The following is a 23570-nucleotide window of genomic DNA, read 5'->3' as shown; positions in this document are numbered from 1 at the left end:
TCACTGAACAAAGCCGTAACTGGTCTCTTTGCTTCCTCTCTTGCTCTCACAGCAGCCAGAGGGATCCTTCTATAATGTACTGAGATTATATCAGATGATGTCATCACCCTGCTCTCCACCTCCCAATAACTTCCCAGCACACGTTGGAATAAAATCCAGCCCTGAATCTCTCTCTCTGCATCTAACTTCATCTCCCTCAACATTCCCCTCATTCATCATCTTCCAGCCACACTAGTCTCCTTCCTGTTCCTCAAATCCAGCAAGGATATCTTCCACCTCAGGGCTTTTTAATCCTCACACCAGACCTAAAATGCACATTCTGTCACCCTGTTTCTGTCAACCCGTAGATGAAGAGATGGAGGATCAAAGAGATGGATTATCTTGTCCAAGGTGGCAGAGTCGACAGTCAGAATAGGAATATGGTGCCATTTGTCTCCTCAGTGGCTCCAAAGTTACCCTGCCTCCTAACATTATCACTTATGCACACACTTAAAAATTACTTATTTAGCACCTACTAAGGCTATGCACTGTTACTGGGATACAAAGTCCCTTCCCTGAAGGAATTTATGTTCTAGTAAGAAAGGCAGACAATAAACCAAACAAATAAGTATACAAGGTAACATTAGAGTGACATGAAAAAATAAATAAAGTAGGGTAGGGGAACTGAGAGTGATGGGTTGCAAGTTTGGCTAGATGGTCAGAGAAAGCCTCTGAGGAGTGGCATGTGAGCAGAGACCTCAGTCAAGTGAAGGACATTCCAAACATTTCATATAAAGGGAATCATGTAATATGTGATCTTTTGTAACTGCCTTCTTTCACGTAACATAATGTTCTCAAGGGTCATCCACGCTGTGGCATGTATCAGTACTTCACTTCTTTTTATGGCTGAATAATATTCCATTGTATGGATAGACCACTTTTGTTTATCCATTCATCAGCTGACAGACATTTGGGTTGTTTCCACCTTTGGCTATTATGAACGAGGCTGCTATAAACATGCATGTATGCTTTCATGTGATTATATGCTTTCATTTCTCTTGCATGTATACCTAGGAATGGGTCATATGGGTCATATTGCTGGGTCGCATGGTAACTTTAATCATTTGAGGAACTGCCAGACTGTTTTCCAAAGGGGCTGCACCATTTTACATTCCCACCAGCAGTGTATGCGAGTTCTGATTTCTCCATGTCTTCACCAATGTTTGTTACTATGTGACTTTCAGATTCAAGCTATCCTAGTGTGTGTGAAGTGGTATCTATCTCAAAGTTTTGATTTGCATTATTACCCTGATGACTAATGATGTCCAGCATCTTTTCATGTACTTATTGGCCATCTGTGTATCATCCTTGCATTGTCTTTTATTATTGAGTTGTGAGAGTTCTTTATGTATTCTAGATATAAGTCCCTTATCAGATATATGATTTATAAATATTTGCTCTCATTCTGTGAGTTGTCTTTTCACTTTACAGTGTCCTGCACAATAGTTTTTAATTTTGATGAAGTCCAATTTATCTTTTTTCTTTCGTTGCTCAGGCTTTTGGTGCCATATCTAACAATCTTTTACCAAATCCAAGATTTGGTAAGATTTAACCCTATGTTTTCTCATAATAGTTCTACAGTTTTCATTCTTACATTTAGATCTTTGATACATTTTCAGTTATTTTTTGTACATGACATAAGGCAAGAGCCAAACTTTATTCTTTGGCAAGAAGATATACAGTTGTCCCAGCACCATTTGTTGAAAAGACTATTCTTTCCCCCACTGAATGGTCTTGGCACCTTGAGGAAATCAGTGGACCACAGACACATGATTTTATTTCTTATCTCTCAATTCTATTCCTTTGATCTATATGTCTTTCCTTATGTCAGTACCATTGCTTTGTAGTAAGTTTTGAAATCAGAAAATGTGAGTCCTCCTAATTTGTTTTTCTTTTTCAGGATTGTTTTGGCATTCTGCATCCCTTGAAAATTCCATATTAATTTTAGAATCAGCTTGTCAATTTCCACAGATCAGGAAAAGGGGGCCATGAATTCCAGAGCTGGGGGTTAAACAAGCTATTCATTTGGCCTTTGTTTGGTAAAGTATTCCCAAGTTTCAGTCTAGATCAGGGATTTGCAAACATTTTCTGTTAGGAGTCAGATAGTATTTTAGGGTTTTGGGCCATATGGTCTCTAATGCAATTACTCAACCCAACCATTGTAGTATGAAAGCAGCTATAGACAATATGTAACAATGTGTGGCTGTGCTATGATAAAACTTTATTTATGAACACAAATATGTGTCACAAAATATTATTCTTCTTTTGATTCTTTCCAATGATTTAAAATGTAAGAAGCATTCTTAGCTTGCAGGCCTTAAAAAAACAGGTGGCAGGCCAGATTTGGCCTTCAGGCTGCATTTTGCCATCCCCTGGTTTAGACCATTAAGTTTGTGTCTGGGTTCAGGGCCATTGCCCCAGCTAGTATTAATAGTAATTTTGACGTGCATTATTTCTTTGGTTTGTCTCTGGGTTCACTGAATAACTGCAGTCAGAAGTTTGCGTCTTTGCCCTCATATAAAAACTGTACACATTCACATCTGTATCAACGTGAGTCCAGTGAGGAGACAGAAACCACACAGTAACTTAAATGGGAAATTTAGCAGGAAGAATTACTTTGCAATGATAGAAAAGTAACTGTAAATATTAAAAGAAAACCCTCAGCTAAGGGAGAGTACCTAAAGAAGGATAAACCTAGAAGGTTGTTTCCCTCCCCAAGGTTTGGGTTCAGCCCTCGCTAGAGAAGGTGTGGTTTCAGCCCACTGGATGGTGGAGAAGTTGGTAGGAAGGGCCAGAACTTTGCACAGGCCAGAGCTGGTCTGCAGTCGCCAGGCAAGTAGGAATATCCCTGTGGAGCACAGGCAAGCCAAGGCTGGTTGGCAGGTACACAAAGGGAGCCCAACATGCACAGACAGTCAGGGTGTTGATGTTGACACAAAGCCTGGACCATACAGTATCTGTGTCTGAAGGGCCGCAGCAAACAAACCTCTGGGGCCAAGTCAGCCAAGACTGATGGGTGGGTGAGCAAAAGAGGTCAAGGTACTGCTATAGGTGCTGCTAGAAATGGAGGCTGAAAAGCTGCAAAAGCCTAGTGCACTTAGGTGCACAGCTTAGGCTGGGGCAGCTATGGGTGGCTCCTGGGGCCCTGGTGCACATGCATGTGGAGCTAAGGAGAGGGTCTGGGGAGCAACAATCAGGCTTGGGAGGCTCTGAGCCTCTGCACAGGATGAAGGTCCAAGGTGGCCCCAGGGTGTGTCCCCATGGTGCTGAAGAGAAGGTACAGGAGCAGCAATCTGGGCTGGAGCACAGGCCTGTGCTGTTGGGGCTCCTGAGCCACCATCACCTGGGTGGAGAGCTGGAGAAAACACAGGGTGGCCAATCGGTTGAGAAAGCTGTGTCCCTGCAGGCATTTAGCATGAGACAAAAGTGCACTGGCCGAGAAGCAGGGGAAAAGGGTACTCTCCAGGAGCCTGGTGGAAGAGCCACCTACACCAGGAGAGAGGACCCCTTCCTCCAGCAATGTTGTTCCAGAACAGCCCACTACTGATGTACCTCATGACAGCTGACAAAGGAAAAATATATAAAGGGCCCAGATCCATTTTCACAGATCAGGCAACAAAAGGTGAATTTGGAGCTAAGACAATATATTGATTAAGTGACACCACTCCACATACACCCAAACATATTCTACCATACAGGTCAGCAGAATGCAGGCCTCAGAGGGAAACGATGGTAGCCTCTAAAGAAGGAACTACTCTCATGATAAACATAGATAAGACGTTGGCTTTCTGCTTGGATTCTTGGAGTGATGAGCACTTTTTATCTTTTGCAAATGTTTCTACTGTTGGAAAGCTGTGTTTGCGGGGGTGCTTTTAAATTCTACATCCAGGTGATCACCAAGTGCTTTGAAGACAAACCCTACAAAGCCTATCTTCTCTTTCAGTCCACAAAACCATTACCATAGTTGTCCTGTAAATTTTGCCTGGACAAGTGCAACACTTCTGACCTCCCAGATTTACCCTGGTCTCAGTGCTATTCATCATACCTTTCTCTTAAGTTTTCTCTCAGATTCCCCACATCATCTCTTCCAGGTCTTCAACACCCAAATAATTCCTGTACCAATATATTAAGCAGAAAATCTGATCTCAAATGTTTTCACAATTTTATTAGGCACACCTCCAATATTGCAAAATTTACTTACTCTAAGATTTTTACAAGTTGAACCCCTCTATCAAAAGACAAGGAAGCCTCTGTTAGTGGCAGTGTTTATTAGACCTAGGGGAAGGTCGGGGTCCTGCCGCTTTTACCCAAGGTTATTATAATACACAAAAGAGAGGCAGCTCAGACAAAAACTATGATAAGTAGCATTAAACTTCATAAAATTAAGCTCTCTGCCCCCCACCAGACAAAAAAATAGCTTTCTAGTTCCCAGAAGTAGGAAGTAGGGAAAAGGGGAACTGATGACTAGTAGCAGCAAGGATTCTGTAAAACCAGCTCTGCCTTAGAACCTAGTAAGCAAGGTAAGCTGGGCCCCACACTGTGGTCTACATTAGAAGCAGACAAGCCTGTCCCTGTGTGTAATCTGGCTTTGTGAGATCTTCCAATCCTCAGCTGTTGCCTCAACACTCAGACAGAGAAGGAATGCTTTTATCCTTTTTAGAGCACTGATGGCTGGAACTCTAGAAATCTGGTTTCATTTTTTTTTAGGATTCTAGAATGTCATATTTCAACCTGTCCTAAACTTCTCTTTGAAGGGCAGTTGAGGGGATTCCCTGGTGGCGCAGTGGTTAAGAATCCGCCTGCCAATGCAGGGGACACGTGTTCGAGCCCTCGTCTGGAAAGATCCCACATGCTGTGGAGCAACAAAGCCCGTATGCCACAACTACTGAGCCTGCGTTCTAGAGCCTGCGAGCCACAACTACTGAAGCTCGTGCGCCTAGAACCCATGCTCCACAAGAGAAGCCACTGCAGTGAGAAGCCCGTGCACCGCAACGAAGAGTAGCCTCCACTCGCCACAACTAGAGAAAGCCTGTGCAACAAAGACCTAACGCAGCCAAAAATAAATAAATAAAATAAATTTATTTAAAAAATAATAATAATTAAAATTTTTTTAAAAAAAATGGCAGTTGAGTTTTTGGCTATTCTCCAAAATGATAATGAAGTTAAAATTAATGAATAGGGTACAGAGCTAGATAAAAATAATCTTTATATAAGAATATGGATTTTTATCCTTTATATATGTCGTGCTTAATTAGGAGGAAATAAAGGATAACATGGTATTTCCACTAGGAGAAAGATTATGCAATGAGAAAATCTCATGTTTTGCCAAGAATCCTTTACTATCTGTTTTCTTTTAGAAAAAAATTGATAAAAAATTTATACATGCTTACTTTGAATATATGAGAAATATATGTACAGATATTTAAAAGTCAGATTAGAGCTTGTGTGTATAAATTAGGTCACTTTAAATCTAACCCACTGTACCTAATTTCAGAGCCAGGGGCTGTCAGATTGCCAGCCATCTTGAAAGTCCCCCCAACCCAGATCCTCTCTGTGACCCACAGGTGGCCCTCACATGGATTCATCACACAAGGTGCCGCCAAATCATCGCATTTTTACACGTTCTTTTGTCAGATTACGGAGTTTCCACACCATTGTGTTATTGGGTCAGATGTTCCCATATCAAAACTGATGTTCATTTTTCATAATCTACTGCCATGTTTTTCAGAAAACTAAGCAAAACTCAACATGAAAAAGACAGTTCTAAAACTGAACACGGGGAAGAATGCTGGAGGGTTCTGAAGTCAAGGTCATGGCTCAAAAAGGGGCAGGACATTTGGATCATTAAATGAAAAGGCCCAAACGAGGTGCTCAAGGCTTTCTAGAGTGGGGTCAAGTGAGGAGACCAGGAAGGATGTAGGAAGCAACTTGAGTTTGAGTTCCCCAGTTTCCCAAAGCACCCCCACCCAATTGAGGCTTGACCCCCTCATTAGTATAGGACCTGCCTGGACACTGCAGGCCTCTGAGTTTGAGGCCACTGACCTCCTGTCGGAAATAAGCTCTTATTGTACGTCTGAGCTCCTCCCTGGGGGCAGAAAGGAAAATCCTAGGGAGTGGGGATGTGTACCTTCCTTTCTTTGGAGGGAGAGCTCACCTCACACACCCCGGTTCTGCTTCCTGCTGGGATGGAATACAGGAGCTGGTTCCAGTGGCCCTTCCTAGAGATAAAGGACAGAGTAGCAGCAGTCTGGGGAAGCCCCTTTCCAGGCTTGGAAAGATAACCCCATACCCCTCTCCCTTTGCTGGGCTAGGACTGACAGTCCTTTCCCTGGAACACGTCTGAGGTCACTACAGGTTATAAGGGACTTCAGTTAAAAAGAATCTGCATCGTTTTCTTTCCTCCCACCTTTCCTTCCCAAAGGAAGGTGCTGGTTTGTTCACATGTTTCTCTCCCAATGGCAGGACACAGGGAGGGGTCTTGGGGTCATCTGGAACATAGAGGGCCTATCCCTCTTCAGACCCTAGAGACTGCATACCCATAAACACTTTTCCTTCTGTGGCTTCCAGTTCTGACCCAAAGCAAATTGTTGATGTTATAGGGGCAGTTCCAGCAAAGAAACATGACGGGAAATGTGGCAAAGGGTGGGGACCCACGCTCCTGGCACTCACATCCTCTCAACCAGAGCTGACTCAGGACCCACTGGAAAGCTGACTTCATGGCCTTTGGACTCTCTTTTACTGCCCCCCTCTTTGATAGTGCAACAAAATCAGCCTGTGCTTTTTCTGATTTTCAAAGCCTGATATCCATTTTGTGGATCTGGCAAACTCCAACTGAACAAACAAATTTGCTAGAGCTGCGGCCAACCCTCTCCAGTAAAGAGTTCTGGCTTAGGACATAGAAGTCAGAGCCAGGGCATGCAGAGTTGTCAAAAATCTGGGCAATTTGGGCTCTGAGGGAGGAAGACTAGGAAAGGGTGTGATTAAAGGCCAGGTCCTTGGGCTGAAAAACAAGGGCAGGGGTATGACCAGGTTATCTTGGACCAGTTAGTGGAGGGATGATGTGGGTGTCATTAGCAGGACTAGACCCTAGGATTGGAGGGATGAGGGGACGTGGCATTGGAGCTGTGTTTAGGGGTTTTTTTGTTTTGTTTTTTTTGGCTGCCCCACGTGGCTTGCAGGATTAGGGCCCAGGAATTGAACCCCAGCCCTCAGCAGTGAAAACACAGAGTCCTAACCACTGGACCACCAGGGAATTCCCCAGGGGTCTTTAGACTTATGATCTGATCTTACCTACTTGATACCAAGTAGGTAAGAGACCCAAAACAATGATTCATGACTGGAAAACAGTTTGGGCGTGGTTAAAGGACCTGACTCTGGAATCTGGAAGGAAAAACAATGCTTCAGTGGTAGAGAAGGATACAGCAGAGACCTGAATAGAGACTAGAAGGAAGAGAAAGAAGTCAGGGAAGGGAGCTTTCACAGAAGCCAAAGGGAGTGATCAGTCAGAAGAGGCAACCCAGCCCCCAGAGACCCGGGAAATTCCCTTGCTTCAGTGGGCATGTCTCCAGAACCTACATCTTCCTCCCCATGCAACGAATCAGATCCTCCAATAAATCTACTAGGTTGATTGGGACTTATTTTTTCTCAAGGGTTGAATTCATGCAGAAATCCAGGTTGTGAAATTTAATTCCTTTCCAGACAGATGAGTGACTAAAGTACATAGCCTGAGCTTATTGAACAATTTATGAGAACAGAAAGACATGAAAACATGGGGAAAAATTGGTGTTTGAAAGTAAAACAAATTGATTATTCTTACTTAAATAAAGCCTTCTACTTTTTTATTCCATCTGATTACAAAGAGTGGAAAAAACATGTTTATTGTTACTGCCATCTTCACTCTCAAAAAGAGTATGGGGACGGGTGGGGGTCAAGACTTCTGAAACCCCCCCAGGAGGTGAGTGAGGTAGTGATCTGTGAGGAGGGGTGTCAGAATAAGGCTCCGCCCACAACCCCACCCACATAGGACTCCCTGAGTGTCCTCGGCTGCACCAGGTGTAACTTACTGCTAAATCTTCCCAGTCTCCCTCCCTGCCTTGTAAAGCTTCTCCCTCAAAAGCTGTTCTCTGATGCATCCTGAGGTGTCCTTACCCATTCTCCCCGCACACACAGAGCTTCTATTCTGTATACTCTGGGGTTTGTTGAGGAGCGACTTTTAGCCAAAGCCTCGTCCACACTCCTTGTGTGCTTATGCTATCTTAGGGTGGATTCCCTGGAGAGACAATGAGGCAGAGAATTGAGTGGCTTATCGGGGAATGAGGACAGGACTGGGCAGAGGAAGAAGCTGACCTGCAATGTGTTTGAGATCATTCAGTTTCATGGGGACCCTGGGATCTGGGATGACCCTGTGGAGTTGTCCCAGCAGAGTCCGGCTAGGGTTTTGTCTCCCCGTATCAATCAGTCGTTGGCCAGGAGGCATCCCTTGGGAAGTGCAGCTCCCTGTGGCTGAGAGCAAGTCTAGTGAGGAATTCATCTCTGCAGCTATCAGCAGCAGTTGGCTGGAGCAGCCCCACAGTATCCCCACATAAGGATTCTCCCTACAGTGTGTGAAGAAAGCTGACTGATCACAAGAGCCTTGCCCACACTCCCTGCAAACACACAGCTCCTCCCTGAGTGAGCCATCTGGAGCCCTCCTGTCGGTTCTTTTCCCAATGCCTGTCAGCACTCCCTGAACACATGACGCTTCTCCTGAGTCGGCCACTGGATGTTCCATAAATGCTGACTTATTGCTAAAGCTTCCCCACAGTCCCTACACACACAATACTTCCCACCTAAGTGCGTCCTCTTTGAGCACTGAGGGTTGACAGCTACCCACACTCTGCACGCATAAGGCTCCTGCCCTGAATGTGCCTCACTGCCTGATGAGGGTCAACACATCTCTGAAGCTTCACTCACACCCCACACACACATACAGACTACTCCCCGCATGTCTCTCTGGCGTAAGAAGAGGTTCGACTAATTGCTAAAGTCCTGCCCAGGACCCCTGCATACACAAGACTTCTCCTCTCAGTGTGTCCTCTGGTGTCTTATGAGACTTGACTTGTTGCTAAAGCCTCGCCCACACTCCCTGCAAACATAATACTTCTCCCCTGAGTGTGTCCTCTGGTGCACAAGGAGGAGTGATTTCTGGCTAAAGCCCCGCCCACACTCCTTGCACATGTAAGGCTTCTTCACTGTGTGTGTCCTCCGGTAATTAACAAGGGTTGACACCTGGCTGAAACTTCGGCCACACTCACTATACACATAAGCCTTCTCCATTGAGTGTGTCCAATGGTGTCTGATGAGGTTCGACTTATCTTTAAAGCCTCGCCCACACTCCCTGCAGACATAGGGCTTCTCCCCTAAGAGGATGGTCTGGTTTGTAATGCAGTTTGATTTGGGGCTACAGTCTAGTTCACGTTCTTGACAGTTGACTGCTCCAGAGCTTGAGGTTTCTAATTCGTTCATTTCTTTGTCTGCTTGCAAAGGGTTTACCCTTTGGGCTGCGCTGGGCTCTATTTCTACCACTGCGCTGCCTTCTCCAGGACTTGCTGACTGTTCTCAGGGTGGGCTGGGCAATGCACGTAAGGGCCGTCTCTCCTCTGTCCTCGAGCACCAGAGTCTGGAGTCACCTTCTTTCTCTTGGCCTTCTGTGTTTTCACTCCAGCAGCTGTGAGCAGAATACTGCTGCCCCCGATGCCCCAGGCCAGAATCCCCCAGGTGGAAGTGATTTTCTACACACACACCCGGGAAGATCTGCAGCGTGTGTTAGCTGAGGAACCGCTGACAGAAAAAGGCCAGAAGGCAGGAAGAACAGGGGTAGATCTCTGGCTTTGGTTCTGCTGGAGAGAGAAGGTTTTCAGTTAGAGAAGCCCTAAGTAGGGCTGCTGGGCCGTTCTGCCTTGTCTTAGGACAGAAAGTGTCTTACTGCCACAACTGTAATTGACAATATACATACAACACAATTTGTTTCCCACCAATAATTCCTTTACATTCCACTTCTACACATTCCATTTTCTATTGCAATCCAGAAAATCCATAACAAAAGCATCTTCTATATGTCAGTCAGACTAGGAACCTTTTTGCTCTGCAAGTAGCCTCAACTACCCTTAGACTTTTCCTCTGACTAAATCATCTAAGTCTATATCACATTGATATAGACTGTCCACAACTCTGTTCTACTTGGAGGTAACAGTCTCTATGACCTATGTGGAAACCTCTTTCATGTCTTTTCTATTACAAAATAGAAGACTGATATACAAAAAAAGTCACTAGGTCTGAAGGCTTTCAAATGTAGGAAACAGTATATGAAACAGTGGTTAAAGAGACTGTATATGAAATAAATCTGAATTTCCAGTTGTCCACCCACAAACAAATACTAAAAATTTCTAAGTACTAGGTTCTCTACTAAAGTATTGTGGATTCAGCAGTGGACAGAAAGACATGCTCCATGATTTCAGGATTCTGGTACCTTGTGCCCAAACTAATCCCATTATAGTGACATCAGACGTGGCTATGGGATTTGCTTTGGCCAACAAAGGTTAGTGAAAAGTTAGTGCTTCTTCCAAACAAGTTTTAAGAGGCACAGTATGGTTCTATCATTGCTGTTTTCCCTCTTCCTTAAGAATCCCATGACCCAGATAGAGGCTGTTCCTTTTGCCTAGATCCCAGAGCCAGTAGAGCTGAACCAATAGAGCTGTATACCTGAACTGTAGACAGTAGATATTAAGTAAGAAATGAACATTTGCAAAGTTTGGGGTTGTTTGTTATCACAGCATTACCTAGCCTAAACTAACTGAAATATTTCCCCTATGAAAGCTTTAAAGATTATTTCAGGGAGTACCTTTGAAGAAGAGACATCATAACATGAACATGTGAAGAACTAGAGAAAGAGAGACTGGTTTAGGAGGAAAAATAGTATGATCTCAATTTATCTCAATTATCTCAAATAAGTTTGAGAATAAACTTGTGCTGTCTTGTAACCAAATAGAAATATGAAGATAAAGCACAGGTGAGACAGTGACAAAGAAAATGGATTCATTATAATAGGTGATGGGTAAAATCGGTGAAGTTCACAAACTGTTCAAGGGTGTGAATACTGACATAGAAAAAAAGAGAATGTGACACTAGTCCTATGGACCCTTACAGTCCAAAGAAAAGAAAAAAGTAAGAGAAAAGCCCACAAGAGACGTAAGAGGCAGGAGAACTGCAGGATATTGTGGTGCTGAGCAAGACAAAGGACACAACTTCAAGAAATGCAAGTGGGATCCAGGCATTCAATATCAAGACTAATCTGAACAAGGTCATTTTGATATTTTCCTTGGAACCCGTTAAACATATTAACACAGAGAAGGAAGATAATATGACAAGAGAAAAATAAAAACAAAATCTAGTTAGACTGACTAGCTAAGGCCAAATCAAAACACACAGAACCAGACTGAAACAGATGAATCCACACTTAATTAGATGGAGCTCAAACGAGATGAAATCAGATCAAAACATGTCAAAGAAGATGAAAATGAAAAAAGTAAACCTGATTAATCCATATCAGGGAAATAGCTATGCCATTTAAGGAAACACCTGAAGAAACTCCTGCCTAAAACTAGTTTGTGTCTCCAAAAATGTGATTTTTCTCTACCTGATTTATCTAGAACTACAGGAATATCTAGAACCACGCTATCCAATATGGTAGCCACCAGCTGTATGCTTCCTGAGCACTTCAAATGTGGCTGGTCTGAGCGAAAATGTGTTCTAAGTATAAAATAACAACCAGATTTTGAACACTTAGTACAAAAATAAAGAGTAAAATATCTAATTAATTTTTATATTGATTATATGTTGACATGAAAATATTTTGATATATTGGGTTAAATAAGATATTATTAAAATTAATTTCATCCATTTACTTCTACTTTTTTAAATGTGGTTACTAGGAAATTTAAAATTACCCACATGGCTCACATTATATTTCTACTGGACAGCACTGATTTAGAACAAGGGGTGGGAAAACTATGGCCCACAAGCTAAATCTGGCCCTCTATTTCTGCACAGTCTACAAGCTAAGAATGACTTTTAAATTTTTAAAGAGTTGGAAAAAAATCAAAAGAACAATAATACTTCATGATACATTAAAATTACATGAAATCCAAAATTCAGTGTCCACAAAAGTCTTACTAGAACACAGCTATACTCATTTATTTACCTGTTGTCTATGGCTACTTTAGCCCTACAAGGGCAGAGTTGAGAGTGGTTACAGAAACCATATCACCCACAAAACCTAAAATAGTTACTTTCTGGCCCTTTACAGAAAAAGTTGGCCAACCCCTGATCCAGAGAAATGTCACAATCAAAAGTATTTATCAACCTAGATTTAAAGAATCGATGTCAGTTTTTAAATAAATGAAAAAAATATGGCTTATGAAACTCAAAAGCCATACAAACTTTGATATTTAATGTTAACTTCTGTCTTAGAAGGCATTTCTCACTGCTCTCCCCTTGCATACTGTGCCTCCACTGTAGTTCCTTATACCCAGCAGGCACCCCAATTCCTTAGGGCCTTAGCACCGATGAGGCCCTCCACCTGAAATGCTCTTATCCTAGATACCTAGAGTTCTAACTCCCTTTGGTCAAATGTTACCTTCTTGGTGATTTCAAATACCCAGTTTCAAAATTCAGCCAGCCACACTCTCACACTTAATACTCCTTTATCCGGTTCTATTTTATTATTATTTTTTACTACGTAGTGCTTATCACCTTCTAACATACCATATTATAATATCCCTATATATGTAATAACAAAAATGGAGTATACCCTTTAAAAATTGTGAATCACTACGTTGTACACCTGAAACTTATGTAATATTGTAAATCAACTATACCTCAATAAAAAAGAAAATTAAACATATGCAAAAATTTTTAAATAATAATAATGTCCCTGAATATGAAGTTTTTTGTTAGCTGTCTCCCTACAGTAGAAAGTAATTCCCCATGGGCAGAGATTACCACTTCATTCACTAACATGTTCTAAGTGTCTAGAACATTTTCTGCCATATGGGAGGTGGTCAGTAAATCTCCACTGAATTAATGAAGGAAAGAACACTGCCTCACCAATGAGAGCAGATTCCTATAATTCTCCAGCAACACTTCTCTGTATAGGTCCCTCTGCTCAGAGCTCAGTCTCTTCCATTCTGCCTCTGTGAAGACCACAGCCACATCCCTGAATGTAACTGGTACCTATAAACAAGCAATAAATTAAGGGACATACAGCAAGTCCCCATCAGTCCTCCCACTATGAGGAACATAGCTGGTGGCCCCGGAGAGTCTGGATATGCAAGAAGTTGATCTAATTCTTTTCAGAGTACATGGTTCTCTGTATCAAGTTCTTCTGGGCATTATTACTACGGCTTTGTGTTAAAATCTGAGGAGCACATAACTGATGCATAAAACTCATTCCTGGCCCTCGGACGCTTTTGATTTCTTTGGAGAAATGATTTGTGAATCAATTTGAAAACCTAAAGCAGTGCTCAATGACCCTGAGGAATGGAGGAATTCTGAGATGAAGAGTAGGGCATGCACTGGAGAAGAAAAAAAGCATCATGTACACAAGGCTTGTGCTGGGCATTAGGGAATAGAGACGATTTAGAGGAGAAAATGAAAGAAAACGTCAACCACAGAGAAAAGCAGGAGTGAACAGATGGAGCCCGGAATAAGCATTTTTGAAGAGTTCGGGTTATACTAAATGGGATCTGCAAAATCTGTCTTTGCCTGGTATTTTAACCTTTTTAAAATAAAGCCCTCAATGCTTCACTCATCACGTAGAGCAGTACAGGTGTACCTCATTTTACTGCACTTTGCTTTATTGCCCTTCATAGACATCAAGTTTTCTACCATTGAAGGTTCGTGGCAACCCCAAGTCAAACAAGTCTATTGGCGCCATTTTTCCAAAAGCATTTGCTCACCACGTGTCTCTGTGTCAGATTTTGGTAATTCTCACATTTCAAATGTTTTTATTATTATTATATTTGTTACAGTGATCTGTGATGAATGATCTTTGATGTTACTACTGCAACTTGCTGAAGGCTCAGAGGATGGTTAGCATTTTTTAGCAATAAAGTGTTTTTTAAAGATTTTTTGGATGTGGACCATTTTTAAAGTCTTTATTGAATTTGTTACAATAATGCTTCTGTTTTATGTTTTTGGTTTTTTGGCTGTGAGGCATGTGGGATCTTAGCTCCTTGACCAGGGATCGAACCTGTACCCCCTGCAATGGAAGGCGAAGTCTTAACCACTGGACCTCCAGGGTCCAATAAAGTATTTTTTAATTAAGGTATGTATATTGTTTTTTCACACATAATGCTATTGAACACATAATAGACTACAGTATAGTGTAAACATAACTTTTATATTCACTGAGAAACCAAAAATTTCACGTGTCTCACTTTACTGTGATATTCACTGTACCATGGTGGTCTGGAACCAAACCCACAATATCTCCAAGTTCTGCCTAGACTTCAATAAGCTTCCTGGAATGAAAGCAGGGCATTTAGCTTACTTTGCTTCCTAGCCCCAACCCCACTGGACATTCTCTAGGAGTATAACTTTGTGTCTATAGTGTATCAATGAATGAACAACTCATAACCAATAGGGGAAGATGAATTTACAATCCAGTGAGATTATAATTTAACTCATAGAACTGAAAAGTTGTTTTCATTTTACAGACCGGAAAATTTATTTAGGCTTTCTCTCATTCTTAAATTCATATATTCTTTCTTTCCCTTTCCCTCCTTCTCCCTCCCCTTATCCATATAATTTTTCTTTGAATATTGGACATTTTAGGTAAAATATTGTAGCAACTCTGGATACCAACCCTGCCATCTTCCTAGATTGTGGCTGTCTGCTTGTTCATTTGTTTTGAGACCTGTCTGGATTAGTTCGATGAAGGTTATTTCCCTGAAGCAGTGGCTCCTCAGAGGGTGCAGCCTTGAGCAAACACACAGTCACCCAGACCTTCCCCCTCCTGACAGAGGGCTCTCTTTGTGTCTCTCCTTGACTTCCCCGTTAAGCTTCCAGCAGGTCTGCCTCTATTGGTATCACACCCGACTGTTAGCCTCCACTATTGGTTGCTGATTGCTCTACTGTTTTCAACAATGTCCTGGAGTATAAATGGCTCCATAGTCTGATCCAATTAAAGTCAGATCCTTTTGCAGGGGTAATTTTGAGGCCAGTATTTGAGACTTACTCCGACCCGTAGGAGAGCTCCTCTCAGCAATTTCTTTCCCTGCTTTCTCTGTTAAACTTCCAGGTGATCTGCCATTTCCCTTGTTGCTATCACAGGCTTCTCAGTTTCCTCTTAATTGCTCACCACCAAAATCTCCACTGTTTTCGACAACACCCTAAGACTTCAACTTCCCTGCTCAGTTCCACACAAAGCCAGTCCCCTTAGGGAGCGCTGTAGAGCTCTCTGTTCCTATGGCCTGCCTCCCACCAGGGCAGGACCTCTGCACCACTACTCAGAGGTGGCACAGGACTGGCAGACCACTTCGCTCAGTGTGACACTCCTGCTCTAACAGTGGGGCACTGGGCAGGGGTGGCAGCTCCTTTTCTTCTCAGCATGCTTCTCCTAGCACAGGATCTCTGTCTGCCCTATGAGCAAGATGGGGATAAGGCAATAAGGTCCCTCCTGATTCTTGACCACCTGTGCCTGAGACAGAGCTTCCATCATACAAATAGGGTCATCATACAAATAGAGATAGAAAATGCCAGACTTCTTGGCCATACTTGCCTGCCACACTGAGCTGGGGGGAATAAGAATTGCTGGTAGCTTGCCCCTCCCAGGGAAAAAGACTGTGAACTGGGGGAAGAAAGTCCCATCTTCTTAGCTGTACCCATTTGGAGTACAGCTTCCATTACACTGAGCTGAAGGGTGACCAGGAGGGAGCAGGTTGTGGGACAAATGCCACAGACTCTTGCTGATTTAGTAGATTTTCTTGAATAAATGTTTCGCTACTTGCCACATGTCCTTAAGAGCAATTTTGAGAGACTTTAAATAAATGTAACCCCAACTCACCAGTATTTTGGACTTTTCCCTCCTTTTCTTGAAGCCAGTCAGTCTTGTGAGAAGGCAAACCTAGAGAAGGAAAAAGAAGCTATGAGAAACTGGGGCTCCCATGGTGCTCCCAGAGCAGCTCCTCCGTGACTTGTGAAGAGGAAGTCTCCACTTGCCTGTGATCACAAGGCATTCGCAGTAAACCTGGAGCCCTGCTCCCCCTCTTCACCTCTCTGGACCCTCAACAGCACTCACCTTTTGCCTTGTGATTCTGAGTCGGTGTCTTCACAGTTTCCGCAACTTCCCTGTTCTCCAAAGGCAACATCTCCTCCCAGTCCTGCTCTCTCCAGGCAGAAGGATCAGGCAACATCATGGCCCCAGAGTCAGCCCCGTGTTCGCCTTGAAATTCTGCCAGGAGGCCTGGTAGAAATGATTTCATCTCAAGATCAATTTCTGCTGCCTGGTGTGATTCCTCCAAAACTTACTTATAAAAGCCCAACTTGTTGCCATGCAGCCGGGACCTGTGGGACAGAGAAGCAATTTGACATTGCTGGGACCCTTATTGTGGGCCCTATGCCTGTGCCTCTTCAGCAGGGATCCTGTCCTCTCACACAATACACATAGAGTCTCAGTCCACAAGGTTCCTTGCTTTTTTTTTTACCTCATTCCTTTCTAGCCTGTAGGCCCTTTGTGGTAGATATCATCAACATTCCCAATTATTTGTTTCTCTGTGTAATTCTCTGCCCCTGACGTCAGGCTTGGTCTCATGACTTGCCCTGGACAAGGAAATGTGACTGAAAGTGACAGTGCCACTTGTAAGCACCGCGTTATTCCACCATCTCTCATGTTCTGAGAACAGAGGAAAGGTAAACCTACTCTAAAAGAAAAAAAAAAAAACAAGGAGGTACTTCCCTGACAGTCCAGTGGTTAAGACTCCACACTTCCACAGCAGCGGGTGCACGTTCAATCCCTGATGGGGGAACTAAGATCCCGCAAGCCACAGGGCATGGCCAAAAAAAAACACACATAAAATCCAAAAGCCAGTAAGGAAGTGGTGGGTATATTTTATTACATATCAATTAAAAGGTTCAGTTTAACAAGGACCCCTTTAGGAAAGGTGGGGGGTGGGGAGCAGGGTTTAATATGTGTGTTTAATCTTTGATTGTCTTTTCATAAAAAATACTGCCGGATAAACAACAAGGTCCTACTGTATAGCATGGGAACTATATTCAAAATCCTGTGATAAACCATAATGGAAAAGAATATGAAAAAGAACAGATATACGTATAACTGAATCACTTTACTGTACAGCAGAAATTAACACAACATTGTAAATCAACTGGACTTCAAAAAAAATTTTTTTAAATACTGGAGGTATATATAGAAAAATAATAAAAATGATTATCTATGGGAAATAAACCTATCTTTGTTTGCAGTCATGACTGTATCCTAGAATCCAAAAGTCCAAATAAAAACTAGAAGTTGTAGCAGCTCATACAACTCAATATCAAAAAATCGCAGCTCATACAACTCAATATCAAAAAAACAACTCAATTAAAAAATGGGGGGACTTCCCCGGTGACGCATTTGTTAAGAGTCTGCCTGGCAATGCAATGGACGTGGGTTCAAGCCCTGGTCTGGGAAGATCCCCCATGCCAGGTAGCAACTAAGCCCGCGAGCCACAACTACCGAGACTGCATGCCACAACTATTGAAGCCCGTGCACCTAGAGCCCGTGCTCTGCAAAAAGAGAAGCCACCACAATGAGAAGCCCACACACCGCAACGAAGAGTAGGCCCCACTCTCCACAACTAGAAAAAGCCCACACACAGCAACGAAGACCCAACATAGCCAAAAATTAATTAATTAATTAAAAAAAAGAAAAAAGGGCAGAAATCTGCAGAGACATGGATGGACCGAGAGACTGTCATACAGAGTGAAGTCAGAAAGAGAAAAACAAATATCGTACAATATCACTTATATGTGGACTGTAGAAAAATGATAGAGATGAACTTATTTGCAAAGCAGAAATAGAGTCAAAGATGTAGAGAACAAACTTACGGTTACCAACGGGGGAAGGGAAGGTAGGTTGAATTGGGAGATTGAGATTGACATGTATAGACTACTATGTATAAAATAGATCACTAATTTGAGAACCTGCTGTATAGCACAGGGAACTCTACTCAATGCTCTGTGGTGACCCAGATGGGAAGGAAATCTGAAAAAGAGTGGATATATGTATACGTGTAACTGATTCACTTTGCTGTACAGCAGAAACTAATACAACATTGTAAAGCAACTATAGTCCGATAAAAATTAATTTTAAAAAAAGGGAAGATGTTTAGTGAAGACTGATACACAGTATGGCACCTAGAGACCTCAAATTTTCAGTATACACAGAACATGGACTGGATAAGAAGCATTGCCACCAATGAATATACAATTCTGCTTTCCAACTTTTTACCAACACTAGGAATTATCTAACTTTTTAATCTTTGCTAATCGAATACATTAAAAATATCCACTTTTTGGAAGATAAAATAAAATAAAATATAAAAAAAATGAGCAGAAGATGTGAATAGACATTTTTCCAAAGAGGACATGAAGATGGCCAACAGGCACATGAAAAGATGCTCAACATCACTAACCATCAGAGAAATGCAAATTAAAACTACAGTGAGATATCACCTCACACCTATCAGAATGGCCATCATCAAAAAAAACACAAATAACAAGTGTTGGTGAGAACAGTTGATGGGAATGTAAATTGGTGCGCCCACTGTGGAAAACAGCATGGAGGTTCCTCAAAACACTAAAAATAGAAGTATTATATGATCCAGCAATTCCACTCCGGGTATATACCTAAAGAAAACAAAGACACTAATTTGAAAAGATACATGCACCCCAATGTTTACAGAAGCATTATTTACAACAGCCAAGATATGGAAACAACCTAAATGTCCATCAACAGATGAACAGATAAAGATGTGGTATACATGTACTACAATGGAATATTACTCAGCCATAAAAAGAATGAAATTTTGCCATTTGCAACAACATGGATGGACCTGGAGGGTACTATGCTTAACGAAATAAGTCAGAGAGAGAAAGTTTGTACCCAACATCTCCTCATTTCCCCTATCTGCAGCCCCTGGCAATCACCACTGTACTCTCTGCTTCCCTGAGTTCAGCTTTTTAAAATTCCACATATAAGTAAGATCACACAGTATTTGTCTTTCTCTGTCTGACTTATTTTACTAAGCATAATACCCTCCAGGGAATATAGCCAATATTTTATAATAACTGTAATGGAGTATAATTTTTAAAAATTGTGGATAACTATGTTGTACACCTGAAACCTATATAATATTATAAATCAACTATACCTCAATAAAAGAAAAACTAGAAGTAGTAAGTTAATTTAAATTTAGCAAGGTGGCTGGACATGAGGGGTCAACATACAAACATCAATTGTATTTTTAAATACTAGTCAGAAACAACTGGAGAGTTACATTTTAAAAACATTTCCAAAAATTCAAGAACATAAAATGTATAGGAATGAATTTGAAGAGATGTGCAAACATTCTACACTGAGAACTACAAAATGTTACTTTGAGAAATTAAAGACCTAAATAAATAGAGAGATATACTTAGTTTGTGGGCTGGAAAACTCAGTGCTCTTGAGACGTCGGTTCTAACCAAACTGATCTACAGATTCAACACAATTCCAATCAAAATCCCACAAGACTTATTTTTGTTGAAAACATCTAGCTGATTCAAAAAAATATTTGGAAATGAAAAGGACCTTGAATAGCTAGAATAACCCTGTAAAAGAAGACTTATGATAAATGGTTTCAAGACTTAGTATAGGGACTTCCCTGGTGGTGCAGTAGTTAAGAATCCACCTGCCAATGCAAGGACAGGGGTTTGATCCCTGGTCCGGGAAGATCCCACATGCCCCGGAGCAACTAAGCCCATGCACCACAACTTCTGAGCCTGCGCTCTAGAGCCCACAAGCCACAACTGCTGAGCCCGCGTGCCACAACTACTGAAGGCCACGCACCCTAGAGCCCATGCGCCACAACTACTGAAGGCCATGTGCCTAGAGCCCATGCTCCGCAACAGGAGAAGCCACTGCAATGAGAAGCCCGCACGCCACAACAAATAGTAGTCCCTGCTCACTGCAAACTACAGAAAGCCCGTGCGCAGCAACACAGACCCAACGCAGCTAAAAATAAATTTAAAAATTTTTTAAAAATATAAAAACAACAGACTTAGTATAAAGCTGAAGCTATCAAGACAGTGTGATGTTGATTAAATTAACAGAAGAGACTGTCCAGAAATAAACCCACACTTACACAGTCAATGATTTTCAACAAAGGCACCAAAGCAATACAATGGTAAAAGGAGAGTCGATTCAACAAATGGTGCTATAAACAAGTACTATGTCAAACCTCAAAACCTCAAACCATACACAAAAAAAATACATCAAAATGGATCATAAACATAAATGTAAAAGCTAAAACTTTAAGCTTCTAGGAAAAAAAATCATAGGAGAATACCATCATGACTTTGGTGTAGGCAAAGAATTCTGAAACAGAACACAAATTCCAGTTGTTGGAGGTGATGGTTACACGGGAGTACATGTCTGTCAAAATCCATTGAAACATATACTTCAGATCTGTGTAGTTGGTTGTATATAAATTATACCTCAGTTTTTTTAAAAAGGGTAAATTTAAGTCCTTCTCAGTTAAGGACACATAATGAAACATTTATAAGTGAAATGATATGATGTCTAGAATTAGCTTTAAAATAATTCTGCAAAAAAAGGTGGGAGGCAGGGGTGGTATATGAAACAACCTTGAACATGAATTGATTATTGTTGATGCTGGACGATGGATTTGTAGTTTCTATGTGAAAAGTTAACCACCAAAAAAAAAAGGCATTAATTATGTAATTTTGTTCTTATGTTTTAACTTAGAAGAAAGCCCTCTGGCAGCAGTTACATGCTCCAAAGATGTGTTGTAGAAATTAACAGTGCAACTCTTATCCATCACATGTAACAAAGAGAGGAATCATATGTGAGCGTAGGTTTGTTCAAATAAGTCAGTGCTGAGGGAATAAAATATTACAGAGATTGTAAAGCCCAGTGCCTGGCACAGAACAACTCCCAATAAGTGGTAGTTACCATCATTTTTTATTTTACAACAGCTGACACAGTCTTGGGAATCCAGCAGCCAGGATGAAATGTTGCTAGGGCAAGGACGGTGGTAACCTGAATGAGAGCACTTGTCTGGGGTAATATTCCCTGTTAAAGGCCTTTGCCCTTAAATCAGCCCTGGTATCCTACAGAAACAAGCAGGTCCTCTGAGCCTCAAATGGAACACTGCAGGGCACAAAACGTCAGGATGAGCAAAGGAAATTTGCCCAAGGTCTGGAGAACAGAAGACACTGCAGAAACATGGAAGGTGAGTGGTATCCACCTGCAAGAAGTCCTCTTGTTCTCTATACAGTCCTCTCTGGGCAGGCAGGGATGTGAGAAGGTGAACCTGAGGATGAAACAGGCAGTGTGAGCTTCAGGACTGTCTCTTGGCCCCCAGATACCAAGCTAAAAATCCCCAAGCTTAAAATAAGGGGTGCTCCTCTTCTTTAAAAAACAAAAACAGCCTCAGATCTGTCAAAGAAGAATGTAGACAGCTTCCTGGGGACACAGTCATATGTGGGCATCAAAATACAGCCTGTCCTGATATGCTATTAAATAGGAAAATCATCCTTTGTTACTAATAATAATTAACACTTACTAAACTCTTACTATACACCACAGACAATTCCAGGCACTGTACAACTTTTGTCTCCCAAAGGCCCGGAGTTAGGTCTTCTAATAAACTGAAGTGACAGAGCTAGAAAGTGCCTAGATTTGATCTCTAGCTGTGGAGTGCCATGGCCTTAGCCCGTTGGATGAGTTGTAATGTCAGTGATGGTCAACCCCTACCGGGTGTGACAGTTCTCAAAGCATATCCAAAGACAAGTTGAGGAGATGTATATGAAACAGGATTGTCTGTGAATTAATGAATGTTGAATCTGGTGATACGTCCATGTGAGTTTACTGTACTATTCTACTGCGTGGGTTTAAAATTTGACCTTACCCCAAAATTAAAGTCCTGATACCTGGGTTTCACCAGATCCCAGAAGTGATTTGGACAGTTGGCCAGCAGCCCTCAGAGGTCCCCACACTACCTAATCTGGGTAAGTCCCAAACTAGAGGTCTGAACCCCAACACATGAGGGAAAAGCATTCTAAGAGAGGGAGAATTAGCCAAACAAGCCACTTACATTACAACCAAATCTGGGATCTTTGTCATAAAGCAGAGTGGGCCCCGGGATGAGGACAAACCGTGGGACAAGAGATCCCAGAGAAGCAGACCTGCCTGCACTCAAAAAACTGCCTAGATGCAGGCCCCAGCGGTGCAGTGCACCATCACTGTAGGATGTCTGCCTCAGGCCCCAAACCTCCCCATTTTCTAAAAACCCAAGGAACTCCAGAGCCAAGACACTCCACCACCCCTTACGGATATTTTGCCCACGTCGAACTCACCTCCACCCACCGCCAACAAGCCAACGCAGAGCAGGGCCTGAGATGCTCTCTCCTCCACCCCACCTCCGCCCAATCACCATTGGGTCATATTCAGCCCCATCAAAAACAAAACTTGACATTCACGATCAGTCCTGGGTTCCCACAACCGTTCAGGGATGCGGGACGCACGTAAGTGCTCCCAGGCCAAACAACACCCAGGGACACATGGCCCAAGCCGCGCCCCCAGCCCCCATCACAAGGGATGTCTATTTGGCCCTGGCTGAACACACCCCTACACCCCAAATAAACGCCGGGGATGCGCACTGGAGCTGCCCCCTACTCGTAAATTGTTTGGCCCAGAATATACCCACCCCGTTTCCAAGAAAGAAATTTGAGTTCCAGGTCTCTCGCCCCAGCCGAGGAGTGAAGTTCCGCGTAACGCCCCGCAATTCAGGGATTCGCAGCTAGAGGAGTCACCCCATTTCCCCGCCACAAACGCGCACCTCGAGCCGCGCCCCCTCCTCCAAGCACGAAACCGCCCGAACCCGCCGGCCTGGGCCGCCGCACTCCCCCAGCAGCCGCACTCCTCCCCAACTCCCAACCCTAGGCCCTGCCCGGCCTATCCCCACCCTACTGCAGCAGGGGAGGGACACCGTGGGGCCACGGGCCCGGCAGGCCTCGCTCTCCAAAGAGGACCCGACCGCTCACCCCGCCCTCGGCCGCTCAACTACACCAGAACTACAGTTCCCAGAATCCTCGCGGACTCCCTTCCCGCTGGCCGTCCCAGGAGCCGCTTGTGGACCGCGCGGTTAATTTACCACGACAGTGGCTATGTAGTGACAGCCTACCCGTCTCTGTTTATAAAATACCCATGCATA

At 42.8% G+C, this 23570-nt stretch overlaps 1 protein-coding gene across 1 annotated transcript; it reads right to left on the bottom strand.

Annotated features, from left to right (window-relative positions):
* Positions 1-7845: 7845 nt before the first annotated feature.
* ZNF343 (zinc finger protein 343) lies at positions 7846-23332 on the bottom strand. Its single transcript, XM_067707674.1, is given in 5 exon segments — positions 7846-9917; positions 16142-16201; positions 16376-16540; positions 21603-21668; positions 23196-23332. Coding segments are annotated over 3 exon segments (993 nt in total). The 5' UTR covers positions 16494-16540; positions 21603-21668; positions 23196-23332; the 3' UTR covers positions 7846-9102.
* Positions 23333-23570: the final 238 nt, after the last annotated feature.

Source organism: Pseudorca crassidens, chromosome 15, assembly GCF_039906515.1.
Source record: "Pseudorca crassidens isolate mPseCra1 chromosome 15, mPseCra1.hap1, whole genome shotgun sequence".
Taxonomy (NCBI): domain Eukaryota; kingdom Metazoa; phylum Chordata; class Mammalia; order Artiodactyla; family Delphinidae; genus Pseudorca; species Pseudorca crassidens.
This window is presented reverse-complemented; position numbering and strand designations above follow the sequence as displayed.